This window comes from Triturus cristatus, chromosome 4_2, assembly GCF_964204655.1.
Source record: "Triturus cristatus chromosome 4_2, aTriCri1.1, whole genome shotgun sequence".
NCBI classification, from domain to species: Eukaryota; Metazoa; Chordata; class Amphibia; order Caudata; family Salamandridae; genus Triturus; species Triturus cristatus.
The window spans coordinates 466599017-466626424 of record NC_140586.1 but is presented as its reverse complement, the minus strand read 5'-3'; the positions used below and the strand labels follow the sequence as shown (position 1 = coordinate 466626424).

General features: G+C 40.5%; 1 protein-coding gene across 1 annotated transcript in view; it reads right to left on the bottom strand.

The window, feature by feature from the left end:
* The window catches only part of ADGRL4 (adhesion G protein-coupled receptor L4), a 560895-nt gene that overhangs the window by 123061 nt on the left and 410426 nt on the right, over positions 1-27408 (bottom strand). The window contains exons 12-13 of the mRNA XM_085601960.1: positions 6823-7043; positions 3813-3879 (exon numbers count right to left, since the gene is read on the bottom strand). Coding sequence (XP_085458086.1) covers positions 3813-3879; positions 6823-7043 — 288 coding nt within the window. The remainder of the gene's footprint in view (positions 1-3812; positions 3880-6822; positions 7044-27408) is intronic.

Sequence of the window (27408 nt, the reverse complement as noted above, 5' to 3'; positions counted from 1 at the left end):
TGCGCACAGAGGCCCTGCAATGGCAGACCTGAGATATGTTTAAAGGGCTATTTAACTGGGTGTCACAATCAGTGCTACAGGCAAACAAGTAGCATTTAGTTTACAGGTCCTGGACACATGTAGTGCCACCTTGCTATGGACTTATAAGTAAATTAAAAATGACAAATGTGAATAAGACAATATTATCATATTTAGAGGAACGAGCACATGCACTTTAGCATAGGTTAGCAATGGTAAAGTGTGCAGAGTCCTAATGCCAGCAAAAACGAGATCAGGGAAAATGGAGGAGTAAGGCTAAATGTTTGGGCAAGACCCCTCTATGGCTAACAAGTCTAACAGGTTCTCACAAAGATTTTCCTGTGGGCTAAAAGTATGATCTGTGTTGTGATGAAGGGCGCATTGATGCCAGCAGGGTGGGAGGCAAGAGCGGGGGTGAAGGGATGAAAGGTCTTCATAGGGGAAGCAAAGCATCTCCATGCTGTTCACAGTGAGTCAAGAAGCTACTTAGAGGGGCTTATTCCATACTGCCTTCTAAATTAAGTCCTGAGTTGCTCGAAGAGTTATCGGTTAGACAATATTGTGTTATGCTCTATCTGCGTCAAAATTCCTCTACTGCACTCAAGTGACTTGAATGTAAATTAGTAAATCTTTGTAAATATATGTGACAAACATATGAAACATTTGGTCTGTTTACATTTCTCCACTGATCCATCATACAATCAACTCATCTTTATATAGCTACTCCATCTATGAATGTTCTCATGCATCCCATCGTGAAGACATGCATAGCACTTGTGTCACACAGGCTACCGAATCTAAATTCATGCATTGAAGATAGCATGGAGTCTTTGCTTTGTATGGCTTGCCACAAACTGCCATTAATTATGCCAAAGAGAACAGTCTATTTCAATAACTAACAAAATGTAATATATGATGTGCATTCACAATACACCGTTTTAACTCCCAAAGAGAACCAAAGTGTGGCCTCTTTACCTTAATACATTTATCATTTGATGTTTACTGATAGGCATTTCATGTAGTGTCGAAACAGAACATATGGTGGTCTCTTTGGGTTCCGTATTAAAATATCAACATGTTTAAAAACAAACTGTATGGCATTTATATAGTGATTCATACCTCTAACAAAATGTTGACATACTCCTTGTGGAGAAGTGAGAGAGCGTGGGTTTCTGATGTACCATACATGAGACGTGTTTTGCTACTGTGGATGATGGCCAGTATTGTGCTCTTATCGGGCTTATGTTACTGAGCCTGTGCAGTCAAGTACAGCAAAATGAATGAAAAATATGCTGGCCGCTTTTATAAGGTGCTTGAGTATGGATGGAGAGGTGCGTGAGTGCAGATTGGCCTACGTTGGAGCGGTTTTAATGTTGTGAATGTAGAGCAGAGGCTGCTAACACTGTTAAGGTGTACGTATGCATGGAGTGAAGCATAGGAGAGGAACGGACAGCTGTGGATGTGGTTATCCCTACCATTCTTCAGTGTGTATTTTGGTGTATCCAAGCAAGTCCCAAAAAGTGGACTTGAGAAAGATAATAGGGGATTGAGTTGTGTATCTGGAATCACTAAAGTAAAAAGGTTCAATTTCCTAGAAGACGGTGAACTTCAAATAGGCCTAAGTAGTGTGTGTCTAAACCACTACACTGATACAGCAGTGTGCAAGAAACATCATGAGCTGTGCATGCTGAACATGATAGAGGATAAGATGTCTGCATGACAACCAAGAACGATGGACAACATTTTTTTGCTCATCATTTTAAAGTCAATGCCACAAAGAACATGTATCTTGTGTATGTGTGCAGTCTGGAAAGTCTTCAGAATGTTCATCAAATTAAATGTTTGAATTTCTTTTATTTAAAATGTGCATACTGTGTCACCGAGTAATTTAGGGAAACTGAGGCACACAGGTTGCACCAAATTGATTTATCTTGCAAAATTACTTCAAGGAGCATCAATCAAACATTTATTTATTTATGAGGCAGTTTGTGTTGTTCCTGCACCACTCAACGTGATATAAGAGTGACACAAACCTTAAGACAGATTTTTGAAGCCATGGAAATCCACCTTTACATGGCTGTGAATGGCTCCATAAATCTGGAGTAATGCAACGCAGCGCAAATTGCTATGTTGCGATACTCAGCCCTTGGAAGGCATTCCTTGAGGAATGCATGGGTGTTACCACACAACTCCCATGGATTTTGAGGCATTCCTGGATTTACAAGGACCTGTAAATCTGGGGATGAACCAAACTCTTACACCATCCCAGGAGAGGTGTAACAAGGAGCAGTATCTCAGCACAAATAGAAAGAATAATATGCCTCCCAGATTTGTTTCTTCCTGCACAAAAACAATCCTGCATGCAATGCAGGCACCCTTGCATCTTTGGGTGAGGGTGCCTGCATTGTGGCTAGGCCGCCAAAAGGGCACAAGTGCAAGGGGGATGACAGGAATGCACCAAAGTGCCTTAAATTCGGCGCTTTCTGACCTTTCCCTGTCATGCAGTGCAGCAATGTGACTTGCTACGCTGCACTGCGTCACTTTCCTATAAATGAGGTCCTTGGTTTTTCAGAATCGATGAAATGAACATGCCGCGATAGGGGTCCTAATGGGCCATATCTATGAGGCAGGCCTGAGCTGCGCTCCTATTATTGTAGCATGCGCTGCACCGCTTTATGTGCCTAGAGCACTTCAACTCAGTTTCAACTTCAGAGATACATTTCCAACTGCACTTAAGAGGTCAGGGTGGGTCAGTGACATGAATCATATATGTATCTCCTGAAAACTTAAAAGAAAAAGTCTATGTGAAGCAGAAATTGATCTGTGATGACATCAGTCCCGAGCACTTTATAGTTTTGATGCCTCCTGTTGTTTCCTGATTACTGCCATTTGTCCAGAAAACCTGAAGGGCAATTGAAGATACAATGGTTGTACGAAACTCGCCGTTTTTAGAAAATGGGTTAGTTGTGGAGAGAAAAGCGGTTTTTTTTCCCAAAGAGCATCCGACAACATATAGAGCTGCATTTCGATTTAAAAAGAAACACTTCGAAAGGATTTAAAAAGGCCCCCATTCCCCTGAAACAGGGCCATCCGTACACAAATGTCTGCCCGCGCGAAATAGTGGGTTTTTGTTTCTAATGGAGCAATTTAGTTTAAAATAGCTGCGAAGATGACAGGGTATGCAGTGTGGAACAAAACATATAGATGACAGTTTAATCTTCAAAAATGTCTGATCACAGAAAAAAAAAGATTAAGGCAAAGGCAGCGTTTGAAAGAGCGGATTATCAGTCTGTTGACACTCCCTGTGTATGCACCTCCTGCTGCGGTGTTTGGAGAGGCGGGCATGTCGAGCTGCTTTTTCTTGTAATCCATAAATGCTGCACCAACCTCTGTCTCCCAGGAGAGAGACATGAAAAGATAGAGCCATGAATGCAATCCGAATTACTACCGTTTGGGCCTAATTGTATCCATATTGGGATCCATGTAGCTAGCATGTAGAGTGAGCGTCTCTAATTAAATGACTGTGGAGATTCAATTTAGCTCAAATTCTGACATATCCATCCAAGAAGCAGCTATTGCCATTGTTTTTCACAGTTTTGATGGAAATGCGTTTAGTCAAAATAAAAAAGTCACCAGTGCTGCTACTGAAAAGATTTTGGTTGTGGCATATAGGGTGTTTTATTGTCCCTCAAGGATGTCAGCCAGTGTTCATGTGGTCGTATGTCCAGAGAGACAAACACTTTCAACATCCCAATTCTCAGCATGTTACATATATACAGAAAACCGAAACTTACCAGAATGATTAAACATGCTGGTCCTATGAAACTCCATATAAAATTGTTCTCTGTGCTCAGCCAACATCTGGAAAATAAATATCATACCTTAGTTCTTATTACAGATATACGCCCGTATTGTTTGCTGCAAGCACGTAGTTACAGGTCCCTTTAATAAATAAAAGTTAAAGCCCATGCAATGCTTTGTGGGCTGCCAGCCACACCAGCATGCCTTGGGATTCAACATGTGTCTCAAGGTGAAGTTAAATGGAGACATTCAGAACCTTCAGGTCTCAGTACTTGGACTGCAGCACTGAAAACGAAAGGCCAAGGTTACATGAGCATGCTAAACCAGGACTCTTCAAAGGGAGACCTCGTCTTCTCAACTTCAGAAGGTGATAAATGGGTGCTGGACATGTCACAATCATACTTGTTAAACACGTGGGATGAAATACATTTTGTTTGTTTCTTTTGTGTCTTTCAAGGTTCGAATTCAGACGGGAAACAAGTTTGCCTATCGTGCGATTGGGATGGCCACATGTGAGTGATTCTTCACTGGAAACAAAAGTCTGAGAAAAAACAAAATAGACCTGGTGCTATAGCTATATTGGCATGAACATATGATTAAGCGGAGGGATATCACTTTGGCCAGTGCTTGTATTAAAGTAATTAATTTTTTATGTAGCTATCTTTACCACCAGTTTGCCGTCTCTTAGCAAATGAACAGATTTTTGCGTTGTTCTTCTTATTTGTACTCAATTTACCAATCTTGGAGGGATGAAGGCAGAATAGTGGTGGTTGGGATTTCCACTTGTTAACTGTTGGTAGTGACACATCAGCAGTACGAATGTCCCTCAATAAAACATCATGCTTGTGTATGTAGCAAATGTAACTTTTCTACGTTGTCAACCAGGTATTCTTTTTACCTTTTTTGGGTGCTATTTTTGCTATTAGGACGTTGTGCCTTTGACAGTGTTAACCAGCGTGACAGCGTGTGTACTCCGGCCTTAAAATGGTATTGGTAAATTGGTTTCACCCAACAGGTCTAATTAACTATCCAGTTTGTTGGCATAGAGAATGCAAGTATGGTGTGAACCTTAAATGTCATATGTGTGCTGGGGTGTATATTTACACCACCCACATATGACAAAAATATATCTGCCAGGGGCACCACTGTGCTCTGGGTGGGTTGCAGTTTAAATGAAGTGAAGTAATACATGACAAGTAAAAATGCCTTTGCCACGTAGAAAAACACCTAGTTTTATATGCAAATGATTTATTCCTATAGTGTGCCTTGAATGTCCAAAGAAAAAGTGTGCCAACATATAGAAATAGGGCACACTAAATATTGGGGGTTAGTGTGCTCTTGCAGTGAAATACAACCTAAAAGCTGTTTCACTTTATAGGATTTGATAGACTTTTCCCTGAATATGTCTATATATGATTAAAATATGTATTTCCTATCTTCTCCTGGGAAATGCTAGACTAAAGCTCCAAAGTTATTTCCTACTAAATCTTCATATTATGATTAAATAGTAAATTCAGATTTTTGATAACTGGAGGGAAAAAGCACCTTTGGAAAAAAAACACTTGAGGCTGCCTGAGCTAAATCGTCAACCACTCCTCTAACAATGTCCTGCCTCTGCCTCGGAAAGGATAGGGAACTGTTAACTGCTGAACAATTAGCATGGATTAGCTGTCTGGGAGGAGACAGGAACAGTTCATAGAAATAGGACAGCCATAGCACTATTTGTTTTGACTTGGAGATTCCAGCTAGGGCTTCTTCTGTTCATTACCAGGACCAGGCTCGAGTCACAGTAGCGGAGAGAACCGGTTTTGACCATGTCAAATGAGAGCAGATCCAATTTAAATAGAGGTTAACTAAGGAACTGAAGACAGACCTGCCTGGTGGCAGATGGATACATGCATCTTGAAATAGGAGCTCCTGGATCATTTACAGAGAGGCAAAGAGAAAGGGCTCAAAAAGAGCTGGGAAGATTGCAAAAAAATAGCTAGGGTTGAATGGCAGAATTTCTCGAATCACTGGCTAGTGAACAGGATAAATCGGTCACCCCAATCACTAACTTCGTTAGAGCATCCTTGGACCTAGGAAGCTCCCCCTAAAGTAAAATACAGCGCTGGAAGAATACTCATAACTCCAGCTGAAATAAGAGGATTTGATCATTAACTCAATTATTTAAGAACTCCTAAATCCTGGGAACACCCAAGGACTGGAAAAACCCTACAAGTTTAAAGTGGTTGGACCTCTGTTTGCCTGCTTCAGGGATGCAACACACAGAAGACTCCTGACTCTAAGAGGGACCAGCTGACCACAGAGGACAGGATCTTGCATAAATCCTGTTTAGAGAGACACCTGGTGCCTGTTAGTCTGCTCTGGGGAGCTAGGTGCTGCAGGACTGGCCATAAATAACTGTTCCAGTGTCTTGAAAAAGGTGGAATTTAGTCAAGTCAGACTAAGTCAGTGAAGTGCCGGGACAAGGGGCTGAGACTTGCCCAGGAAGGTCACATCTAAAGTAGGCAATAAAACCATGTTCATCCTGCTCAGAATTCTTTGAACCATGTTGAAAAGTGTTTCAGTAGGACCTCACAATGAGAGGATCAGGCATGAGTCTCAGGTGGGAGTCTATAATGCATGATGTGATTAGGTAATACCAACCTCTGAAGCAAACAGTTTTAAGCATTGATATGTTGAAGAGATGCATTATACTGGTCAAGCTTGTGTCTCTGTCAATCTACTGCCTTTAGGCAGGTGCTCTTATAGTCATTAAATACATCTGTAAAATGTTTTAGAATAATGAGCATAAGAGGAAATTATTGTATTATATATCTTGGTTTGTATATTTCCATCTAAGAGGGATCACCCACAGCTAAGTTTAAAAGTGATAAAGTAATTCTATCATAAAATCTGTAATCCTCAATCATTTGCCCTTTTGGCCTGATTATGTAAATTGATGCATATGTGGCAGAATGTCTAATTTACTAAAATAAAATAACAGCATCATTAACTTACATGTTGTCAGCGCCGTAATATCTATATCCCAAAATTGCTGATATTCCAACGACAACAGCAGGACTGCAATAGCCAAATATATAAAAGTTTTTGTGTAGGAATCCTTTGTTGTATATAACCCCAACAACAATAAGGTAGAGATGTATTCCTTCGATGCACATCCATGCAAATGCTGCTAAGAAAAAATAATGCAGCAAACCAGCAATAATTGAGCAGAGGAGCTGTGAAGTCAAGAAGAGAGAACGGGAGTACATGTTTAAAATGTGCAGTACGTTATGAATAGATAACGACAACTTGTTTTAATAGCAACTTAAAAGAATTGATAATTTTCCATTTGAAAAATTAAACTACTACCAACTCTGTGTGTGGGTATCTCTCCTATAGAATATTTCACTCATAAAATTGAAGTGCTGGTAATCCATTTTACATATTTAAATTATTTATATTTAATGTAAGTGGAAAACAGCTGATTCTATAAGACATCCAGACATTAATGTAATGTACTTTTGCAAAGCAAAAAAAAATAATTGGCAAATGCATTTACAAACTAAAATGTACCATATTTATGTTATTTTGTCCTTTGCAAATGGATTGAAATAATGAGAAAATAGTGAGAATTTGGATTTTCATGGGGCGTCATTTAATCTTTGATTTTTACTACATAGATTGAAGTACAGAATGCCAAGAAGGTAACATCTATGTGATTGAAAGGATTCCAAGTGCAGACCTTCACAGGGTCCAATCTTTAATATTCAAACTAACTGCCAACCTTGAAGAAATGTAAACGTACATATACACATACAACAAATGTTGAAAGGCATACGAGATAACAACAATGCACCATATACTGATGTGTTACACACTCAGTTCGCAAAAGTGACATGAACAATTGCATAATTCACTTTCCAGTATCCTGCGTGAAAATTAAATGAGCAGGCAGATATTGGGGCATATTTATAAGGGGATATAACCACCAGAATGTCACTTTTAGCGACGTTCTGGTGGCAATATTCCTGTTTCCTTATTTACAAAGTGGCGCTATAATGCCGCCTTGTAAATAAGGCTCATTTTCACCCTTCATGTAGCATGAAAGGGGGGTGAAATGGGTGTTGCAGTGGGCGTTCTGCTGCAATGCCCATTGTTTTTTGACACTGCCCCATATTCACAAGACTGGGGCAGCGCCAAAAACTAAGATCAGGGAATACCTTGTCTTAGATTGGCGATACGAGGAGAAATCATGAATTTCTCTTTGTTTTTTGCTCTTTCCATGTGTGCTGCATGCTGCACATGGAAAGAGCAAATCGCCTATCGAGATTGTTTATGTGCAGGAAGGTGTCCCTTCTTGTGCATTAACAATCGCCCCTACACCGCTGGCATCCTTGCAACATGGTGCAAGGGGGCCTGCGCTGGAGCTTTATTAGTGCCAGTGCTAGGGGAAACACAGGGGTGCACCTTATCTTTGTAAATACAGGGCGCCCCAGCGTTTTAAAAATGTCGAAGCACAGGGTTACCAATTTTGGCGTACCACAGCACTCCGACATATTCATGTAAATATCCCTCATTGTATTCAAAGGTCATGCAAGATATTGGCAAGAGACAGGATTACACAGAAAATACCACCTACAAGAATCTTTTAGCTTGAACCAGTCCACTTGGCAAAATTTCCTATTGTATCACATAAATCGGAAATGTGTTTGATATTATGTGAGGAGATAGCATTTGTCTATTTTGTAATATTATTCACTCTTTTACAGCTTCTTTTGAATGAACGAAGTTCAAAAGCAAGAAGCGAGAGAATAATATTCATTCTGCTGAATCTCAAATGTGGATGCATACTGGGTTGTGTTACCCTCCTTCATATTACTTTTCATGGAATAAAACAGTATTAAATTTATTTATACATGCAATCAGGTCCACATTTAGGCTAATGCTTGCCAATCCAGATGCTCACTGTTAGAAATGGGGGTGGCTATTTGGCATTGGTATGCACCCTGTCCAAGTAGGGACCCTTCCTTCTAGTCAGGATAAAGGTATTACACACCTAAGATAACCCCCTGCCCATCCCCTTGTAAGGTAGGCAAGAGCAGCCAGGCCTATCTCAGAGGCAATGTGCAAAGTAGTTGCACATAACACACACAGTAACACTGTGAAACACTACAAAGGGACACCACACCAGTTTAGAAAAATATAGTATCTTTATCTAAACCAAATAAGACCAAAACAACAAAAATCCAACATGCACACCTCAAAATATGACTTTTCAATGGTTCAAGCAATTTTGTCCATATAACTATGGATGCAGTGATTTTACACAAAGTACCTCAGATGCGTCAGAATCAACAAGGCAAAACAGCCACAGAGGAAGAAAGCGGCTGAAAACACAGCGATGCATTGGTTCCTGAGTTCACTGGGAGGCGGTACCTCAGCTCTGCTGCACACAGGAGTAGTTTTGCATCTAACCTGGACAGTAGTGAGAAGCAATGTATCGAAATTCAAGACAGTTCTGGTCTGTGGGTGATGTGTCGGGAAAACTTTGCACACAGGTGCGATGCATGGAAATCTGGATGCGCTGGAGGTTGATGCAGCAGTGGCAAACTGGCGCTGGGTCAATTTCTTCAGTCATGGTCTCACGGTGCGTCGTGTCTTTCAGCCACACAGCAGGGCCTGCATCAGAGTAAGTGTTGGGGTCTCGGACTTCAGAGACACAGCAGACGAAATTGGGCTGCGGCAGTTTCTTTGGCCACTCACAGGCTCTGCATCAATTTCTACGGCTGCACGGCGGCGGTGGGTGGAAATTTCTCTAGCATGGCAGTGCTGCATCAAAAAAACAAGTCCTGGAAGGGCAATGCATCAATTTTGATGGTTTCAAGCAGGTTTTTGCAGTAGGAGCAACCTTCAAGGTCCTAGAACTGGATTTGGTACCACAAGGCAGGTCATAACTCCTAGCAGATGGAGTTCAGGGATGCGGCAGATAAAGTCTTTGATGGCCCTGAGGCTTCCAACCAGAGGCAAGCACACACAAGCTCTTGGAGAAACATCACAAGCTGGATACAATGCAAAGTCCAGTCCTTTTCCTCTCCAAAGCAGAAGCAGCAACTGCAGGCCAACCCAGCAAAGCAACACACAGCAAAGTGGCAGAACTCCTCCTCACATCTCTTCAGCTCTTCTCCTTGACAGAGGTTCCTCTTGATCCAGAAGTGTTCTAAAAGTCTGGGGTTTTAGATCCAATACGTATACCCTTTTGGCCTTTGAAGTAGACATTCAAAGGATTGCCTTTGTAATGCACAAGTTCTTGTACATCCTGATCTTGACTCCAGATACACTCCAGGGGGGTGGAGACAGCATTGTGAGAGGCCAGACACAGCCCTATTCAGGTACCAGTGACAACTTCTCCCACCACTCCTGCTCAGAAAGGCCATCAGCCTGGTGACGGGCCATTAGGATATGCAGGGCATACCTCAACTTCCTTTATGTGACTGTCTAGGGTGAATGCACGAACAGGCCCTTGTCAGTCTAAATCAGACATTGATTCCACAGACAAGCAGAGGCACAGGATGGTTAAACAAGAAAATGTCCACTTTCCAAGAGCACAATTTTCAAATGCACAATTTAAAAACCACCTTTTCAAAAATATGTATTTTTAAATTCTGAGCTCAGAGAGCCCTTACTTCAAATCTCTAGCTGCTCTCAATTGAAAGTTACACTTGTAAAATGTTACAAGGCACCTTCAATGATAGCCTATAGGAGAGCTAGTCCTTGCAATAGTGAAAAACAAAATTGGCAGTGTTTCACTATCAGGACATATAAAAGACACCAGTATATGTACTATTTTTCACATACACTGCACTCTACCCATAAGGGTACCTTGGGCCTACCTTAGGGGGTGCCTTACATGTAGCAAGAGGGAAGGTCACTGCAATGGCAGGTCTGATACAAGTTTACACGGCTACTCATGTGGGTGGCACAACTATTGCTGCACGCCCACACGTAGCATTTGATTTATGGGCCTGGGCACACATAATGCACTTTGCTAGGGACTTACCAGTAAATCAAATATGCCAATCATGGATAACCAATAAAAATATTGAGGTAAATTGTTAAATTTTGAGTCTGTGAATTTTTTCTTCTGAGTCCTCTATGGAGTCTGCACAGTCTAAGATTTTGGGCCAGATGTATCAACATTGAATTTTGCGAGTCGTTAATAAGGAATTTCACTGATTCGCTATCATGGAATCGCAAAATGCAATGTATGTAGGTTTTGAAAAAGAAATTGCAATTCCTACATATTCCTTAATAGCAAATCGCAAATTGCGATTCACTATTAAGGAATGCCTTCTCATTCATTCCTATGGGCCTAGAGGCCCATAGGAATGAATGGGAAGACATACACAATTTGCGATTACCAAATTGCAAATGCTATTACAAGGGTGATAGGGGGCCAAAAGGCCACCCTGATGCACCCCCAAAAAATGTAAGTGTGCCCATGTGGTGCACATACGTGCCCTAAGGGCATGTGTGTGCGACACTAGGCACTTAGAAAAATGGAAAAAGTGCATTTTTCTAGGAATTTGAAAATTACTACCAACTTGAAGTTGGTGGTAATTTGTGATTCCTTAAAGCAAGGTCACAATTTTTACTTGTTTTTCTGTCCAACAGATTCTACAATCAAAAGGCAAGCATGTGGCTCATTCTTAATATTTGTAAATTTTAAAAAGAAGCTACTTTTTACATTGACACCTTTCTCATGATTCATCCATTCATCCTCCACGAGACTCGATCACAAGATGGACAAACGTTTGATAGCAAATGACTTCTCTTTGAAGCCTTATATTGAGAACTATGATACATGACAAGCCAATATGCTGTAGTTTGCTAAAGGTTGTTCTGTGGACTCTGAATTACCACTGACATTCGACTACATTTGAACAGCTACTGCTGCTTGCAATCAAAGCTGATTATAGGGGTGTAATTTAGGCCCTCGCAGACCATGTGGCACAGGGTGGAACTCAACCCTTCAGGTGCTCCCAAACCGTTTAAGAGGGCCCCCTTTCAGATGGTCAATGAATATCTATAAACTTTAGGCGACTAAGGGATCCCTGCAGGATTGCCAAATCATTTTGTATTACGTCACTGCCTTCAAACACCTTGCTTCTGATTGATGTTTGGTGGATATTCCACCCATAAGAGAGCGAGTTCACTTTCTAGTGCTGCATTCTAGTTACTCTAGAATTTACTACTTTTGGTTTAAAAATATGTTCCATCTTTGGCAAAGGTGTTAACTATAGATACATTTGAATCTCTCTTCATGCACTAGTATTCATCACTTCAGATTGCAATGGGGAAAAGGAATGGCCTCACAACACAGGCACTTCTATGCTATTGAGTTCAAGCCCGTACTGACTGTATACTCTGTGTAGTGCGTCCTTCTGTGTGTAGTTATACTGGTTCCTTGCTGAATGCACACATCATACGGACACATCTTGCTGTGCACAGCTGCTATGCAGCACCCTTTTGATACCTGTGCTAGCCTTCTTGCATCCACTCCACTGCTCAAATCGTGTAGACAATGTCCTCCTTATTTCACACAAGCGTCAAAAGGAAGTTTGAACCCTTTCTAAGAGACAAACAGAAGAAAATAGCTTTGGAAACTATAACCAGAGATATCACGGATGGTAACTGCCTGGTTCCCCGTCTGAGCACCACAGTGTCTGCAATGGCCTCAGGTGTGACTTTGATATACTTTGAACTAGCTTTGTTCTATTAAAGGCTGGATTCAACTGATAAGTTAAAGGCTGACCTGGAATCCTGCCTCATTCACACCGTGGACTGGGAATTAAAGGTCTGGCAGCTGTGCATCAAACTGATCAAGCTGGATAGCATAGAGACAATGTTTGTTTTTACAGAATCTCATAACCTATGGAAAAATCAAATGTGCCTTTATTGCGGACATCATTCTTTATGTGACTGCTGAGCAAAGACTTTTCCTCCTTTAGAATTTCAATGGGCATGGCAAATCAACCAAGAAATCAGGTGAAGTCAAATTTCTGTTGCTTGAACATTGCCACTTCTCTCAGGCATCATGAAGCATGACAAGTTGTATATTATGACAATTTGAAGGCGCACTCATTTTAAAGTGAGTTAAACCCATACAATTCTATTTATAGAAAACTTCTCCTTTGGGCTAAACCGCAAGAGAAATTACTGTCCCCGCGACAACTATAACATAAATGGGCTTGAAATTACTATAATTGGCAAAACATTGGAATACACTGATTCGTCAGACGGAGGACTCTTTCAGGACATATTGGTCACAACAGACAAAATAATGCTTCACGTGGAGAACAACTTGTTCACCTGCAACCAAATGCTGATGCCAACAATACACAAAGCCACCTATGACACTCTGCTCCTCAGCTACCCAGAACCTCATTGGCTGAATCCAGAGTCTAATACTTTGGACTCTTAAACCCTCTCATCATGCCTTCTTCGATAAGAGAATGTTATAAATTCCCTTGATGATAACAGAATTTTGCACTTCATCAAAAGGTAGAAGATATTGTAATAACTTCTATCTAAATGTAGGCAAATAGCCCTACTCCAGGAAACTATCTATACAAAATTGAATGTAGAAATTTACAGAGAGGCTGGGTAGGAAAAATGTTTTCATGAAAAGTGACAAGGTGTGGGTTGATATTTCATCCTCTCTAAATTGCTTCCTGGCAATACATCCAAGAAGACACTCCTTCATGCTGCTGAACTTGTTGCAGACAACATTTCTGCATCTTTGCAAGATATTGAATCCACTAGCATTTGAGTACAACCGATGTATCTCTCAGTCCTCTTGGTACACCGTAAGCTGACCACTGGTTGGAAGTGCCCATGCAAAGTGGATTGACACTAAAAATCTGTCTCCAGCAGGGCAGGGAGAGTGGTCCATTTTAATACCCACCATTTACATCTCCTGGTCCACTGGAAAGACATATTGGCCAAATCCATTGGGTAGACTTCAGTTCTGTGAAGTCCCACCCTTGGAAAGAAGGTTTTCTGTAGTTATCTCACTCTAGACCTTCCAGTACCTTAACCACCAGATTCAATACCCAAAGTTATAGTAGCAAGATAATGGATTCTGTTTGGGTGGTATTTGTTTCAAAGATCAGTAGTAGGATAATTTTGGTTTGGATTTGTTGCTCGTTCTGTACCACAGGATACCACATTTTCATAGCACATAACCTTTGACAAATTAGGTGAGCCTGTCGGTTCACCACCATTAATTGGCAGTTTCATCCACAGATATGCATTTTCTTCAATGTACAAGCATCTCACATCAGGGTCCTGCAAATTATATAGACTGGATCATATCACCCTGTGAGAAAGGCCTCCTTTTTGCCCTGATCAGTCCCATTTTTTGCTTGGTAACAGACTCTGACTGCACTCTGGGATCTGCTTACCAGGCCTGGGGAAATTGCTCAGAATATAAAGATATACACATTAGGTGTAATTATAATTGATACTGACAGCCTAAGTGTAAGCCGCTAGTATATAATACGACATGTAGGTTTAGAGGCCCAGTACACCTAATGCACTTAAGTGTGCAGTACTGTTGTGCTGTTGCAATTTGAAACGCAGCACTGCCTTCCAGGCTACCTTTAACTTAAATGTATATTTAAATTCTACTTTAGATTTATAGGTACTTCCAAAGTCTCACACTACCCTATTGTACATATAAGGGGCCCCTAAGGTCTCTCCTAGGTGTTTAAGTGGTGTGGTGCCTTGTAACTATAAAATATTTATAACATTTGCTTTGTAAGCCCTGGTGAGGGAAAATGACTGCCAATTCCGTTGTCCCCGATTGTAGTGAATAGTTCGATAGACTAACATTGAGATGTTTTATTTAAGTATACATATTGACAGGAGCCATCTAAAAATTTCTTTCAAGGTATCTAATTAATAGTTGAGATAAATCTAACAACTTGCACCTGTTAGATGTATAATAACTACAACAGAAAACAAGTTATTAAACGTTCTTTTCTATGAGCCAAACTCCAGCTTTCCAGCTGTCCTCTCCTGATTGTCCACCTTTTCAAAGGCTGAGCCAGAGCTACTTGATGAGGTGTGAAGTGTACTGTCAGAGTAGGCAGTGTATTTCCTGTGGGTTGAGAACTTTAGCTGCTGAAGCCAAAAGGCAGGAACAGGGTGGGGGAGCCAAACTGGTCTTCAAAGCCAGAATGACAGTTTGGGACCAGCACAGGATGACTCCCAAATCCTGCACCCCCAGCCACACCGGCTGAAACTGAGCCACACCAGTGGAGAGGCTTAGCCAGATCTAAGCCCAAAGGAGAGACTTTCTCCATGTTGTATTTTGAGAGAACAGTGCTTTCTGAGACAAGTATATGCCACACTTTAGAGGAAGTGGACATATACCTCGGTGGCATCCTGCATCCCATTGGTCAGGGGTGCCCCCCTGCTTGACGCCCAGAAACTGTGAATGAATCTGAGAGAGATGCATAGTTCCTCAGATCTGCTGCCTGAAACTACAATCAGAAGGACTGCCCTGCTGGAATCTTGGTCACCACTCAAAGGAATGAACTCTGAAGGACTGCAGCTGCTGCACAATCTGGTACTACAGACCTAAGTACTTTGCCTTGCTTCAAGAATGATTAAGGAGTGAACTCCCTGCACGCTACAGGTTAACAGAGCCCACCTGCATCATTTTGTCTAATGGTCCTAACCCTGGTGTGGGCCCAGTGGATATTTAAGGATTTGGCCAGGTGCATTGTGGAAATTATAGTCCAGACATTCCAAGGAGCATCTAGGAGATTCCAGATCCTTGGAAATGTATTTTGGGCACTTTGAACTCTCAAGGAGACCTTCTGGTCTAAGATCCAGAAGTTTGGGGAAGTTTGGGAGTTTGGGAGTTTGCCAGTAGGTAGTTATATTTAGAACCTAGTTTCTATAGGTAGAGTGTTTTCTGTTTTACCAATATCTTTGAAACCCTTAGACAAATCTTCACAAACCTTTTAAGGTAATACGACGCTCAACTCAACTGCAGTCTTGAAAGATTCAGAGTGATCTATCAAGGAAGAACAAGAAAAAGGGGGGTCCCAAAACACATCTTTTATGTTAATTCCTATAGGGATTTTGAACAAGACTACAGCCCAAACTGCTGGATGGAATTACACAAAATTTGGCAGAAGTTAGCTTTGGTCTAGAAAACACACTTTTTGTGTTTGCCATAAATCTGTTCAGTATTTTTAGAGATATTACCTGAAATCAAAATTGTATATCTAGAGGTGGGGATCCTCAGCAGATCCATCCGCAGTGGTTCCGCGGTTCCATGCGCCGCAGCAAGGCCCTGATGCAAGGCCCTGATTGACTGGCAGCAACCTGAGAGAAAAGTTGCAGCCACCCTTTTATGTGGCGAAGAATGGTCCATGGGACTGAAAAGTTGTTTGTATATTAAATGATGGGTTAAGTGAGAGCCTTCCTGACCCCTTGTGTGTGTTTACAAAGAGGGCCAAACATGTGTACTGGGGCTAGAATTCCCTAAAAACCTTCTTTTGCGACTTGTGTGATCCGTGGAACCCTTGTGGGGCTCTGCACGACCCCCTGTTCAAGTCCACAAGGGATTTGCAGATCTAGTGGGACTGTTAAAGATACATACTTTTACACTCAGTCTTACACCTATAGAGACACTCTCACTCTCACATTCACAATTACAACCATACACACACTGTCTCACCCATTCATATACTAATACAGACACTCTCACACCCACATTTATACCCATACAGACTTTTCACACCCACTAACATACCCATACAGACACTTTCTCCCCACACTTACACCCACACAGACCTTTAAAACCAACTCACATACACATAAAGACACTCTCACACCCACACGTATGCCTATACACACACTCTCAAACCTACTCACATACCCATATAGACACTCTAATACCCACACTTACAACCATGCAGTCACTCTCATGCACACTCTTACATCCATACACTCACTCTCACATCTTGCCAAAAGCCTCATGTCTTTTCAGTTTTTCAAAGTAAATTCATACACGAGCAACAAGGTCATAAGCAGTGCATTGGGGGGCATGAGTTATAGTTAGCTCAGGTAATTATAACTGCTGAATTTCTAATTTTCTATGAGTGAAATCTGAGCCTAACTATAACGTCTTTGTAACCTTTGTTTTGTTCAGTGAATATAAATATACATAAATATCTATAAATATATAATATATATAAGTCTGCTCATAACCGCTGTACGCCTGCCATTACGTGTTGGTGCCAGCAGTGGTTGTAGCAAGCCACAAAATATCAACGGATCACTCCACACTTTGAGGAATGAGGCGGCACACCAATTCCAGATGGGTCATTTATTAGCCAAATAATCAAGACTAAGGCCGTTTCCATCTGAAACGCGTTGTTGTACCCCACTCCACTCTATGCTATTTCTACTCTATGGCACTCCATTGTATACAGCTCCAGATTATGCTAGTCCACTCTACCCACTCCACTGTATGCTACTCCTTTATGCCCCTCCACTCAACCCAACTCCACTCCATGCCACTCCACTATTAGAGCCTCAATAACTCTATACTCCACTCAACAACAGTTTCACTCCTCCCAGTACCACACTCTACCCCACTGTGTAGAACCGCTCTGAACAACAAAATACACCTTTCAGCACTCTATTCTACTCTAACACACTTTACAACACTCTACTCTACTCCACTCTTTGCAACTCTTTACATCTCCCTCTATGCCACTCCACCCCATTTAATATATTCTATTGTATGAGACACTACTCCACTGTACCACATTACGACACTCTATGCCACTCCACGTTATGCAACTCTATGTCACTCAACTGTATGACAGTCTATCCCACTCCACTCTACCATACTGTATTGCGCTCCACTCTACGTCCTTCCACTCCACTGACAACACTTTAATCCACTCCTCTGTGACACTACTATATTCCACTGTATGATACTATCCACCACTTCACAACACACCAGTCTACGCCACTGTACTACACACCACTCCACTCTACCACACTTTACTCCATTGTATAGTACGCCAGTCCACTCTACACAAATCTACACCACTGGACTCTACAATATGCCACTCCACTGGACTTCACTACACTCTGCTCCACTGCACAACACTTTACCACACTCTATGGCACTGTACAACACTCCACTCTACACCTCCCCAATGTACACCATTCTAATCCACTCTATACAACTCTACTCTACAAGATGTTACCACACTATATTCTATCATGTACAACTCCACTATACAACAATCTGATCAGTCAAATGCATGTAGGAAGCTTTCTGGGGCTGTGGGGGGCCCTGGGGCTCCATCCATAGCCCCCCAGTTTACTGTTTGTTGTGTGCTCAGGGTGGGCACTAGGGCATCCACCTACAAGGAACTCAGGCCAGAAGTGTACAAAAGTCATGGTGTCAGAGGTCCAGTACTTATAATACCCAGTTGTGCCTTTGATGTGGGGGAGACTTCAAAGAAAGCTTTGAAGTACACTACGGAGCGGGTATGCATCCCTTAGTGTTTGGAAATGATACATCCTATTTACGTGTAAGTGTAAGTGTGAGGCGAAGCTCAGCTCCTCCCTCCATCTCCCAGGATGGCCCATCAAAACACACCTAAGCTCCCTTAGTTTGAGGCTGTCTATAGGAAATACACAACGCCCAGCTATCACCAAGCCCAGACTGAACAGAGACAGGCAGCAGGGCCAAAATAGCTAAAGTAAGTAAATGCCAACTTTCTAAAAGTGAAGAAATTCTAATTCAATGGTCCATCAGGCACTCATTGTGAATGTGTTCTCTAGTTTACTCTTGTTATTTTGTGCTGCTTCCTCCCAGTGTTTTGTCAAGAAACACTGTCTTAAATTAAATCAAATTGGTCGAAAGTGGTAGATTCCTCTTCCGGATTGGTGGCGCGCACAGGTATACTGAGACCTATATAGGTCTACTTCGTATCAACAACTTTCAAAAAATTCTTTCAAGGCCGTACTCTTGATTTATCATCCTTGTTTATTCACAACCATTTTTGTTGTATCTCCATTGCAAAATTCATTAAATCATCTGAATTTACTGTCATTTTACAATTTTACGATCACCCAATGCATTTCGGGTCGATAAGTAGACCCTTCCTCAGGGGTCTGTAATCGGAAAGAAAAAAGGAAATTTACAGGGCTGTTCAGCCTATTTAACTCTTATGTGAAGTACAAGTACAATGCTCTAATTGCTTAATGAACAATTTCTAGATAATACCTCGCTACTCTTTAAAGGTAATGCATCTCTAGATTTGAAGTTGGAAAAGAGACCGATATAAAAAACATAGTCAATATAAATGTAAATACCAGTAACTTTCTTTAGTTAATCAAAACGGTAACTAATTTCACATTCAAATAAATCCTTAACATAATGCTGACTACATAAGTTAAAAAAATCGGTAACCTGGTTGTTCTCGGTTTGCGTGAGTGTGTCATGTACTTACTTCCTGGTGTAAAATTGCCGCGTATTCGTCTTCCAATAGAAATCGAGTTAGTGAACATTCACGTATCTATGGTATTTATGTGAATCCTGATAGGTTTAAATCTTCCAATACAATTGCCTTATAAGAATTTCACGTCTTGGTGCTATTGAAAACCTGTGTTGATTGGTTCCCGTCAAGATGACGTGTTATTACGCTCGAGACCCGTCTAAAACTCTTGCGTGTGTGGAGATACCACGTGTCTATTAACCAATGAAAATCAAGTATATACGTGTAAACTTGAATTCTATCTCTTAATTAAACTCTGATTGGTTCAAACGCGTGAATATAGCTATAGAACCGGTAGATCGTGTGTTACTCCGATGTTACTAATTGTTTAAACAATTAACTACTGGCATATGTTTAAAACAATGCGTAAGTACAAACTCACATTTAGGATATTAAAAAGTGAAACATGAAAAAATGTCAAAAAGGCTTATCCATCTTTCATAAACAATGCAAACAATGTGAAAAGCAAATCAACAATGTATGTTCCAAACGAAATCTCATCTGAAAAACACAAGTTCATGAGTTCAGCCATCTTGAATTGGGATGGTGATAGGGATTCAAGCAGGAATACAATATTGTCTCCTCAACAAATGTTCAAAGAAAGCATGATAATTCAATTCTATCATTAATTCCTTTCGGTTGCATGCTGTCCATTTTTCTGATCCAAAAATATTCTGCTCTCAGTCTTTGTTTATGGGCATCCATAGTGGGATGTGGTTTTATTACTTCCATTATCGTGAATCTCAGTTGTGCAATGTTATGACCTACTTCTGTCCAATGTCTGGACAATGCTGATTTTAAGTTCTTATTTCTAATGTTGCTTTTGTGTTCTGTTATTCTTATTTTTATCTTACGTTCCGTTTGTCCTATGTATAACTTCCCACAGGGACATTTAATTCCATAAATTACTCCTTTAGTGTCACACGTACTTGAGTGCAATAAACTGATTCTTTTCCCAGTCGTTGGATGAGTAAAATCTTGGCCAGTCATCACATTATTGCAGTGCATGCAATTTTCACATTTCCTCATTCCTTTGTGTATGATTTGTTTGTTTGCCATGTGAGAGCTCTTCATTAGTTCTTTTAAATTTCTTGACCTTTTATATGCAAATGTGATTTGGTTTGCTACCAATGGTCGAAGGTCTGGTTCTTCTGTGATAAGAGACCAATGTTTTTTCATGATAGTTGTGATTTGACTGGTTTGCACTGAATGTTTCAATACACATACTGTAAGATTTTTGTCTGTTCTTACTTGTTTGTTGAGAAGAGATCCTCTATTCATGGATAAGACTTTCATTTTGGAATCTTGAAGAATTTTTTGGGGATATCCTCGTTTCATGTATTTTTGGATCTGCGTATCAATTATGGAGGACAAATCATTGGGGTCTGATGTGATCCTTTTGTAACGGATGAATTGAGACAACGGTAAATGTGTCTTCAATGAGTGGTGATGAAAGCTGTCAAAATGGAGGCCGCTGTTTCTATCGGTAACTTTATTGTGAACCTTAGTGTTGATTTGACCATCTTTTATGGTTATTCTTACATCCAAAAAAGCCAATTCGTTTCTATCCATTTCATGGGTAAATTTAATTATGTCGTGCACTTGATTCAGTATTTGGATGTTTCTCATAAGATGTTCTCCAGTTCCCTTCCATAATATAAAAATATCATCAATGTATCTTTTGAATACCATGATACCACTTGTCCATTGTGAATTGTTCAATATATGATCATTTTCAAATTTTGCCATAAAGGTATTCGCGTAGGAAGGTGCCCCCGCAAAACCCATCGATGTTCCACTACATTGTTCGTAAAATTCATTATTCCATTCTAGGTAACTATGAAATAATGCAAAATGAAGTCGTTCTAACAGAAAAGACTTCTCTGTTCCTGTGACTTCGTTTTCCAATAAGATCCATTCCATGGCTTCTAACCCTTCATTGTGCGGGATAGAGGTATACAAAGCTGTTACATCAATTGAACATAGCCATAATTCTTCATTCATTGGTATTTCAACCGTGTTCAATAGATTTAAAAATGCGGTTGTGTCCTTAATGTAAGTATTCCATTTTTGTACCAGCGGTTGCAGAAACCAATCCAAATATTGTCCTAAAGGTTCTGAAATTGATCCACAAGCGGACACTATAGGTCTAAACGGTGGTAAGGTGGCATGTTTATGTATTTTTGGGAGCATATAAAACTGAGGTCTCCTGGGATATTTGACATTTAGAAATTGGTATGTTTTTGTTGTTATCCATTTCATTTCTAATGCTTTATCCACAACTATTTTTAATGTGCTTACAAAGGCATCAGTTGGATCTTGCTCAAGTTTGCGATATGTATTGGCATCTTGTAAATGTGATTTAACACTCTCTGTGTAAAATTCCGTATTCATGACTACTAGGGCTCCTCCCTTATCAGCTTTTTGTATAGTGATGTTTGTCATTTCTTTGAGTGATCTCAAGGTGTTCCACTCTTTTTTGGAAAAGTTACTTTTATTTCCACCTGAGTAATTAATTCTTTTCAGTTCAGTTTATATCGGTCTCTTTTCCAACTTCAAATCTAGAGATGCATTACCTTTAAAGAGTAGCGAGGTATTATCTAGAAATTGTTCATTAAGCAATTAGAGCATTGTACTTGTACTTCACATAAGAGTTAAATAGGCTGAACAGCCCTGTAAATTTCCTTTTTTCTTTCCGATTACAGACCCCTGAGGAAGGGTCTACTTATCGACCCGAAATGCATTGGGTGATCGTAAAATTGTAATATGACAGTAAATTCAGATGATTTAAGGAATTTTGAAATGGAGATACAACAAAAATGGTTGTGAATAAACAAGGATGATAAATCAAGAGTACGGCCTTGAAAGAATTTTTTGAAAGTTGTTGATACGAAGTAGACCTATATAGGTCTCAGTATACCTGTGCGCGCCACCAATCCGGAAGAGGAATCTACCACTTTCGACCAATTTGATTTAACTTTCTAAAAGTGGCATTTTCAAAACTGCAATTCAAAATCTAACTTCACCATAAATTGTGATTTTAAATTTAGAGTCCAGAGACATCAATCTTGAAAAGTCTATATCTTTACAATTGGGAATTATACCTAACAGATCTAGTAAGGTAATCCCAAAGTTATCCTATGGGAGAAATAAGTGTTGCAGTAGTGAAAAACGCATTTTGGAGGTTTTCACTACCAAGACAAGTAAAACTTAAAAGTACATTTCCTACCTTTTAAATACATTACACCCTGCCCTGTGGGCTTGACAGGGCCTAACTTATTTTATATGTATAAAAAGGGGGGATGGTTTAGGTCTGACAAGAGGTTTAACTTCCCAGGTTGAAGTGGCAGTGTAAAACCCCAAATACAGGCTCTGCAATTGAAGGCCTGAGCCATGGTTAAAGTGCTAAATAAGTGGGTAGCACAATGAGAGCTGCAGGCCCACTAGTAGCATTTAATTTACAGTCCATGGCACAGTTGGTGCACTTTATTAGAGACTTATAAGTAAATTACATATGCCAATTGGGGTTAAGCCAATATTACCATGTTTAAGGGAGTGAGCAACAGCACTTTAAGGCTGGTCAGCAGTTATAAAGTGCACAGAGTCCTACAGTCAGCAAGAGCGAGGTCAGAAAATGGAGGGGAGGCAGCCAACAAGTTAGGGGAAGACCACCCTGAGGCTGTCAGGTCTTAAAATTCTCCAGGTCATTGATGGCTCCTTTGAAATCCTGTATACATTAATCTAGGATGGTTTGCTTCATGTAGTTCACCCTTAATTTCACAGAGAAATACCTGCATGTAGTTTGGGTGACACTTTTGACAGCTAGGGCACTCTGTACCTCTTTCGGGAGTGGGGGAGCATCATTGTCAGTCAAGTGTAGTTCCTTCTACTTGGCTAGTATCTTTTGAAACATGTTGAGAACTATGGGATCACGCACACTTTTTTCATCACCCTACCATTGTTAACCTTTTCTTTTCTGAGCTATTGGGTTTTGGGATGAGAAGGATGTCTTTCATTACCAGAGGCTTTATAACTCTCTAACCAACGGCACCATGAAGTCATGTGACATCAGGTGGTGGGTGATGTAATAGGTGTGGTTGTTTGTTCCTTTATTGTTATTACGGTCTGACCCACTCTTATGTGACAGGTCCATGTGGCATTTCCTCATCTTCCTGCTCTGTCTTGGAGTCTTACCAGCCACTGTCTCAGGCAGGCCTACTGAGTAGCTAAGCCCTCCTCCCTATGCAGGGATTCTCTGGGATTGCTGCTCACCACCCATTTGCTCTATAATACACCATTGGGTAAGGTGTGTTGGGAAAAGTACTCCATTTAGGTTCTGCTTGAACTGCTAACCATGCTACCAATGTGGTGTCTTGCTCTCTTTCTGCTCAGTTCCTGCATAGGCATCCAGTATCCTCTGCTTGGGAGGGCACCACCAAATCCTAACCTCAAACCACTAGAATCAGTCATCCAGTGTAAAGGAGATCCTAAATCTGTCACTACAGCGTGGGCTCAAAAAGGTGTCTTTGAGACCAGACATCCGTGGTGTGATATTCTCCCAGACTTTTTGCCTTTTTACCCCTACGTTTTTGCGGAACTTGTTTTAGTTGCCATTGTATCCCCTCTACCTAGTGGTAAAGTGCCTGTGCTTGCACCTTTAAATATGGTAACATTGGCTAACACCTATTTGCCACATTAAATTTACTAATAAGTCCCAAGTAAATGGTAGTATATGTATCCAGTGCCTGTAAATTAAGGGCTACTAGTGGGCTGCAACACTCATTGTACCACCCACTAAATTAGCATTGTAAAACATGTCTTGGGCCTGCCACTGCAACCTGTGGTGCAGTTTTAAACTGCCACTGCAACCTTTTGCCAGGTTTAAACCTCCCTTTTTAATACTTATAAGTCACCTAAAGTAGGCCCTAAGGTTCATAGGGCAAGGTGCATGGTATTTAAAAAGTAGCATTTTTGTGTTTGAGTCTTCCATGTCTTGAATGTGGAAAACTTCTAAAGACATTTTTCACTGTGATAAGGCTATCTTCCATAGACTAACACTTGGTTACCTTATTACAGTTTATAAGTGATAATGTCAATTTGGGAACAGATAGAGAAATGCTTATTCCACTCATTTGAATTGCAATTTAAAATCCTCTTTAATGGTAATGTCATATTTTAAGTTACTATTCTGAAAATGATGCTTTTAGCAAGTGGGCATTTTTCTCCTAAATCGAATGTGGCTTTTTACCAGTGTCCAGGGTCACATGCCTGTGAATTGCTCTCCTGTAGTTCGTTGTGTATTCCTTCTAAACATGCAGACAAAAGGTCCTTGGGTGTGGGGCAGAGTGTTTCTCCTGTGTACAATATCCTGGGGGGTTGTACTCAGCCCTTCATGAGCTTTAAATGGTAACCTCAGGGCTATGCCCACCACTTCCCGACTTTTATGGGCTGCCTGCCTTACCACTGACAAATGCCGCATACACTTATTCCTACCTGCCCTTTATTACAATAGACTGTTTGTGACCAAAACCAATGAAAGTGGAAGGTTAGACAAAGGTAGCATTTTCCTCTAATATCTTTGTGGGAGAGTTGTGGGATCACCGCACAGCACAAATTTCCTACCATTCAGCGTTCTCCTCAGTCTCCCGATAAAAAATATACATTACTTGTGTGGATGGGCCAAGTGCTTATGACATGGAAGTGCCAAAAACGTGTAGAAATTGAGGTGGGCCCAAAGCGGGTCTAAAAGGGCAAGTTGTTTATACAATTTTAGGCTGAATACTTTGGTTACCCACACAAGTGAGGTATCATTTATCTCAGGAGACCTAGGGGAATGCGGAGCAGTAGGAAATTGGTGCCTGCACGGTGATCCTACAGCATACCCACACAGAAATGTGAGAAAAATGTGACTTTGTAAGTAAATTTGAGGTTTGCGGGGGATCTGGGTAAGAAAATGCTGGGGGATCAATGCAAGCCTTTGTGTCCATCTGTAACGTAACTGGTGCTCATGTAAAGTGCTGTGATACCCGATGTCTGTGGTGTAGTTCACGCTATATAAAACTCCAAAAAATGAAAGCCGCACCGCCACCCGAGTCAGTACACGCACACAACCATACACACACACCACCAGCTAAGGCTGTTTAAGACGAAAAAGAAATCTCTCTGGAGAAGTTGAACCACATCAGCCCAACACTGAAGGAACTACATGATTCCCTTTCTCCCTCCCTCTCTTCAAGATCTACTGCATTACCTATATATTGTCATAGAAAAACAGCACTTCTTCATACCTGGCTAAGAAATGAGTTTCCTAGGCTGACAGCATTTAAAAATCGAGGTCTCCTCCACCTATGAGCCCAGGATCAGCAACAGCATTTTCGTCTAAATTGCCACTACTCCCCTGAACTTCAGAAAGGAACTAAATATATTCGTAATTTAAAAGAACATCTCCCTTTACAACAAAACACACACACCCATACACACACCCCAGTTGCAAGACACCAACAAATTTCATAACCATAAAGAAAAAGAACAGTAACACAGATTTAGTTGATTTATAAAGCCATCGAACTATTGCTGGATGCCAACTTTGTCATTACATAGTGTATTGATTACTGTATTCCTTTTAGTAGGTAGTTACTGTCATTACTCTCAAATCCAATCTAATGCTTCGTTTCATGCTACCTCTGGAGCCAGCAGACACTGAAGTCAATACAAGGAGGATACATGTGTCAGTACTCCGGAACTAAATCTATATGCAGCATGTGATTTATATCCAACAAATGTTACAGTAGATTAGTGCAAGTAAATTTAAATGTCCTCTGACCATTATCAAAGATTTGGAAATTGCAGATTACTGCTCTCTTGCCCCTAACCTGCAGAAATGCGCACAAAAATCAGAGCTAACGAACATATTGTTTTTCCTAGTCAACTAATGCTTGAACTGTCATATAATAACAACCTAAAAAGAGAGACCTCTATTTGATGACTTGATTAAAGGCACATATTATTGTAGTGCTTTAAAACTGCTGCTTCCAACAATGATTACTGCACGGTGCATGTAGGGTGGGCTCTAACTGCTTGCATTTAAATATAGTTCATTTTATATATAGGCAAGTTAATTAGAAATTAAATATGTTCTGGGGATTGCCATGCGAAAATCCGCAGACATTTTCTTTTCATTCGGTATGCTCCCACGTTGCTCTGGATGTATGTTGAACTCATAGAATTCAATTAGCAAAACAAGAGAAATTGTATGTTCAGTCAGCAATGCAAATTGCCTTATTCACCAGTGCAAACTCAAAACCTGAGTTTCAATTAATACATGTAGCTGTTCACAAACGACAATACCCCAAACCTGTAAAGTAGTAGATCAGCAATCATTTAAAGAGAATGGGCATTTCCGTTTACAAATTGTGCACTCCTCCCCCACTTCACATGGACGTTGTTGGAGATTTACTCCTTGCAAAGCTGTAATTAAATACATTTCTAAAATCAGTTTCCAGGTTAAGGAATAAACAGGGAATAGACAGGGATGTACCGAAACATTGGGACAATGGGAAATGATTTGTGCAAGAGAAAACATATATGGTTCCTTCGTGAAATAAGTGAAAAAGTTAAACCAAGATTTTGATATGAACAAATATTTGCTTGCATATTTCTTCAGGTAAAAGTGGAATTGCGAAAAGGACAGCGTTTCTGTATCTGAATTCCCAAACAGTTAGCAATGAACTCGAAACATTGTAGGCGACCTAAGGGAGTCCTATAGGGGTTTTTGAGAATCAGGTGTGCAGCTTTTAAGCCCTTCACAATTGAGCATTGTTTATTTTAAAATATGAAGAAAATATGCAAAATATAAACAACCTAAGTTAAATGTATCTTTCAACGTATTAACTATCAATGCACCCCACAGTTTAGTTTCTCTTGAATTTAGTCTGCTTTCTGGAGACTTTAAACAGCTTCCCAAACCTCTCTCGTCGTTGTATGCCTCTAGGGTTATGCGGAT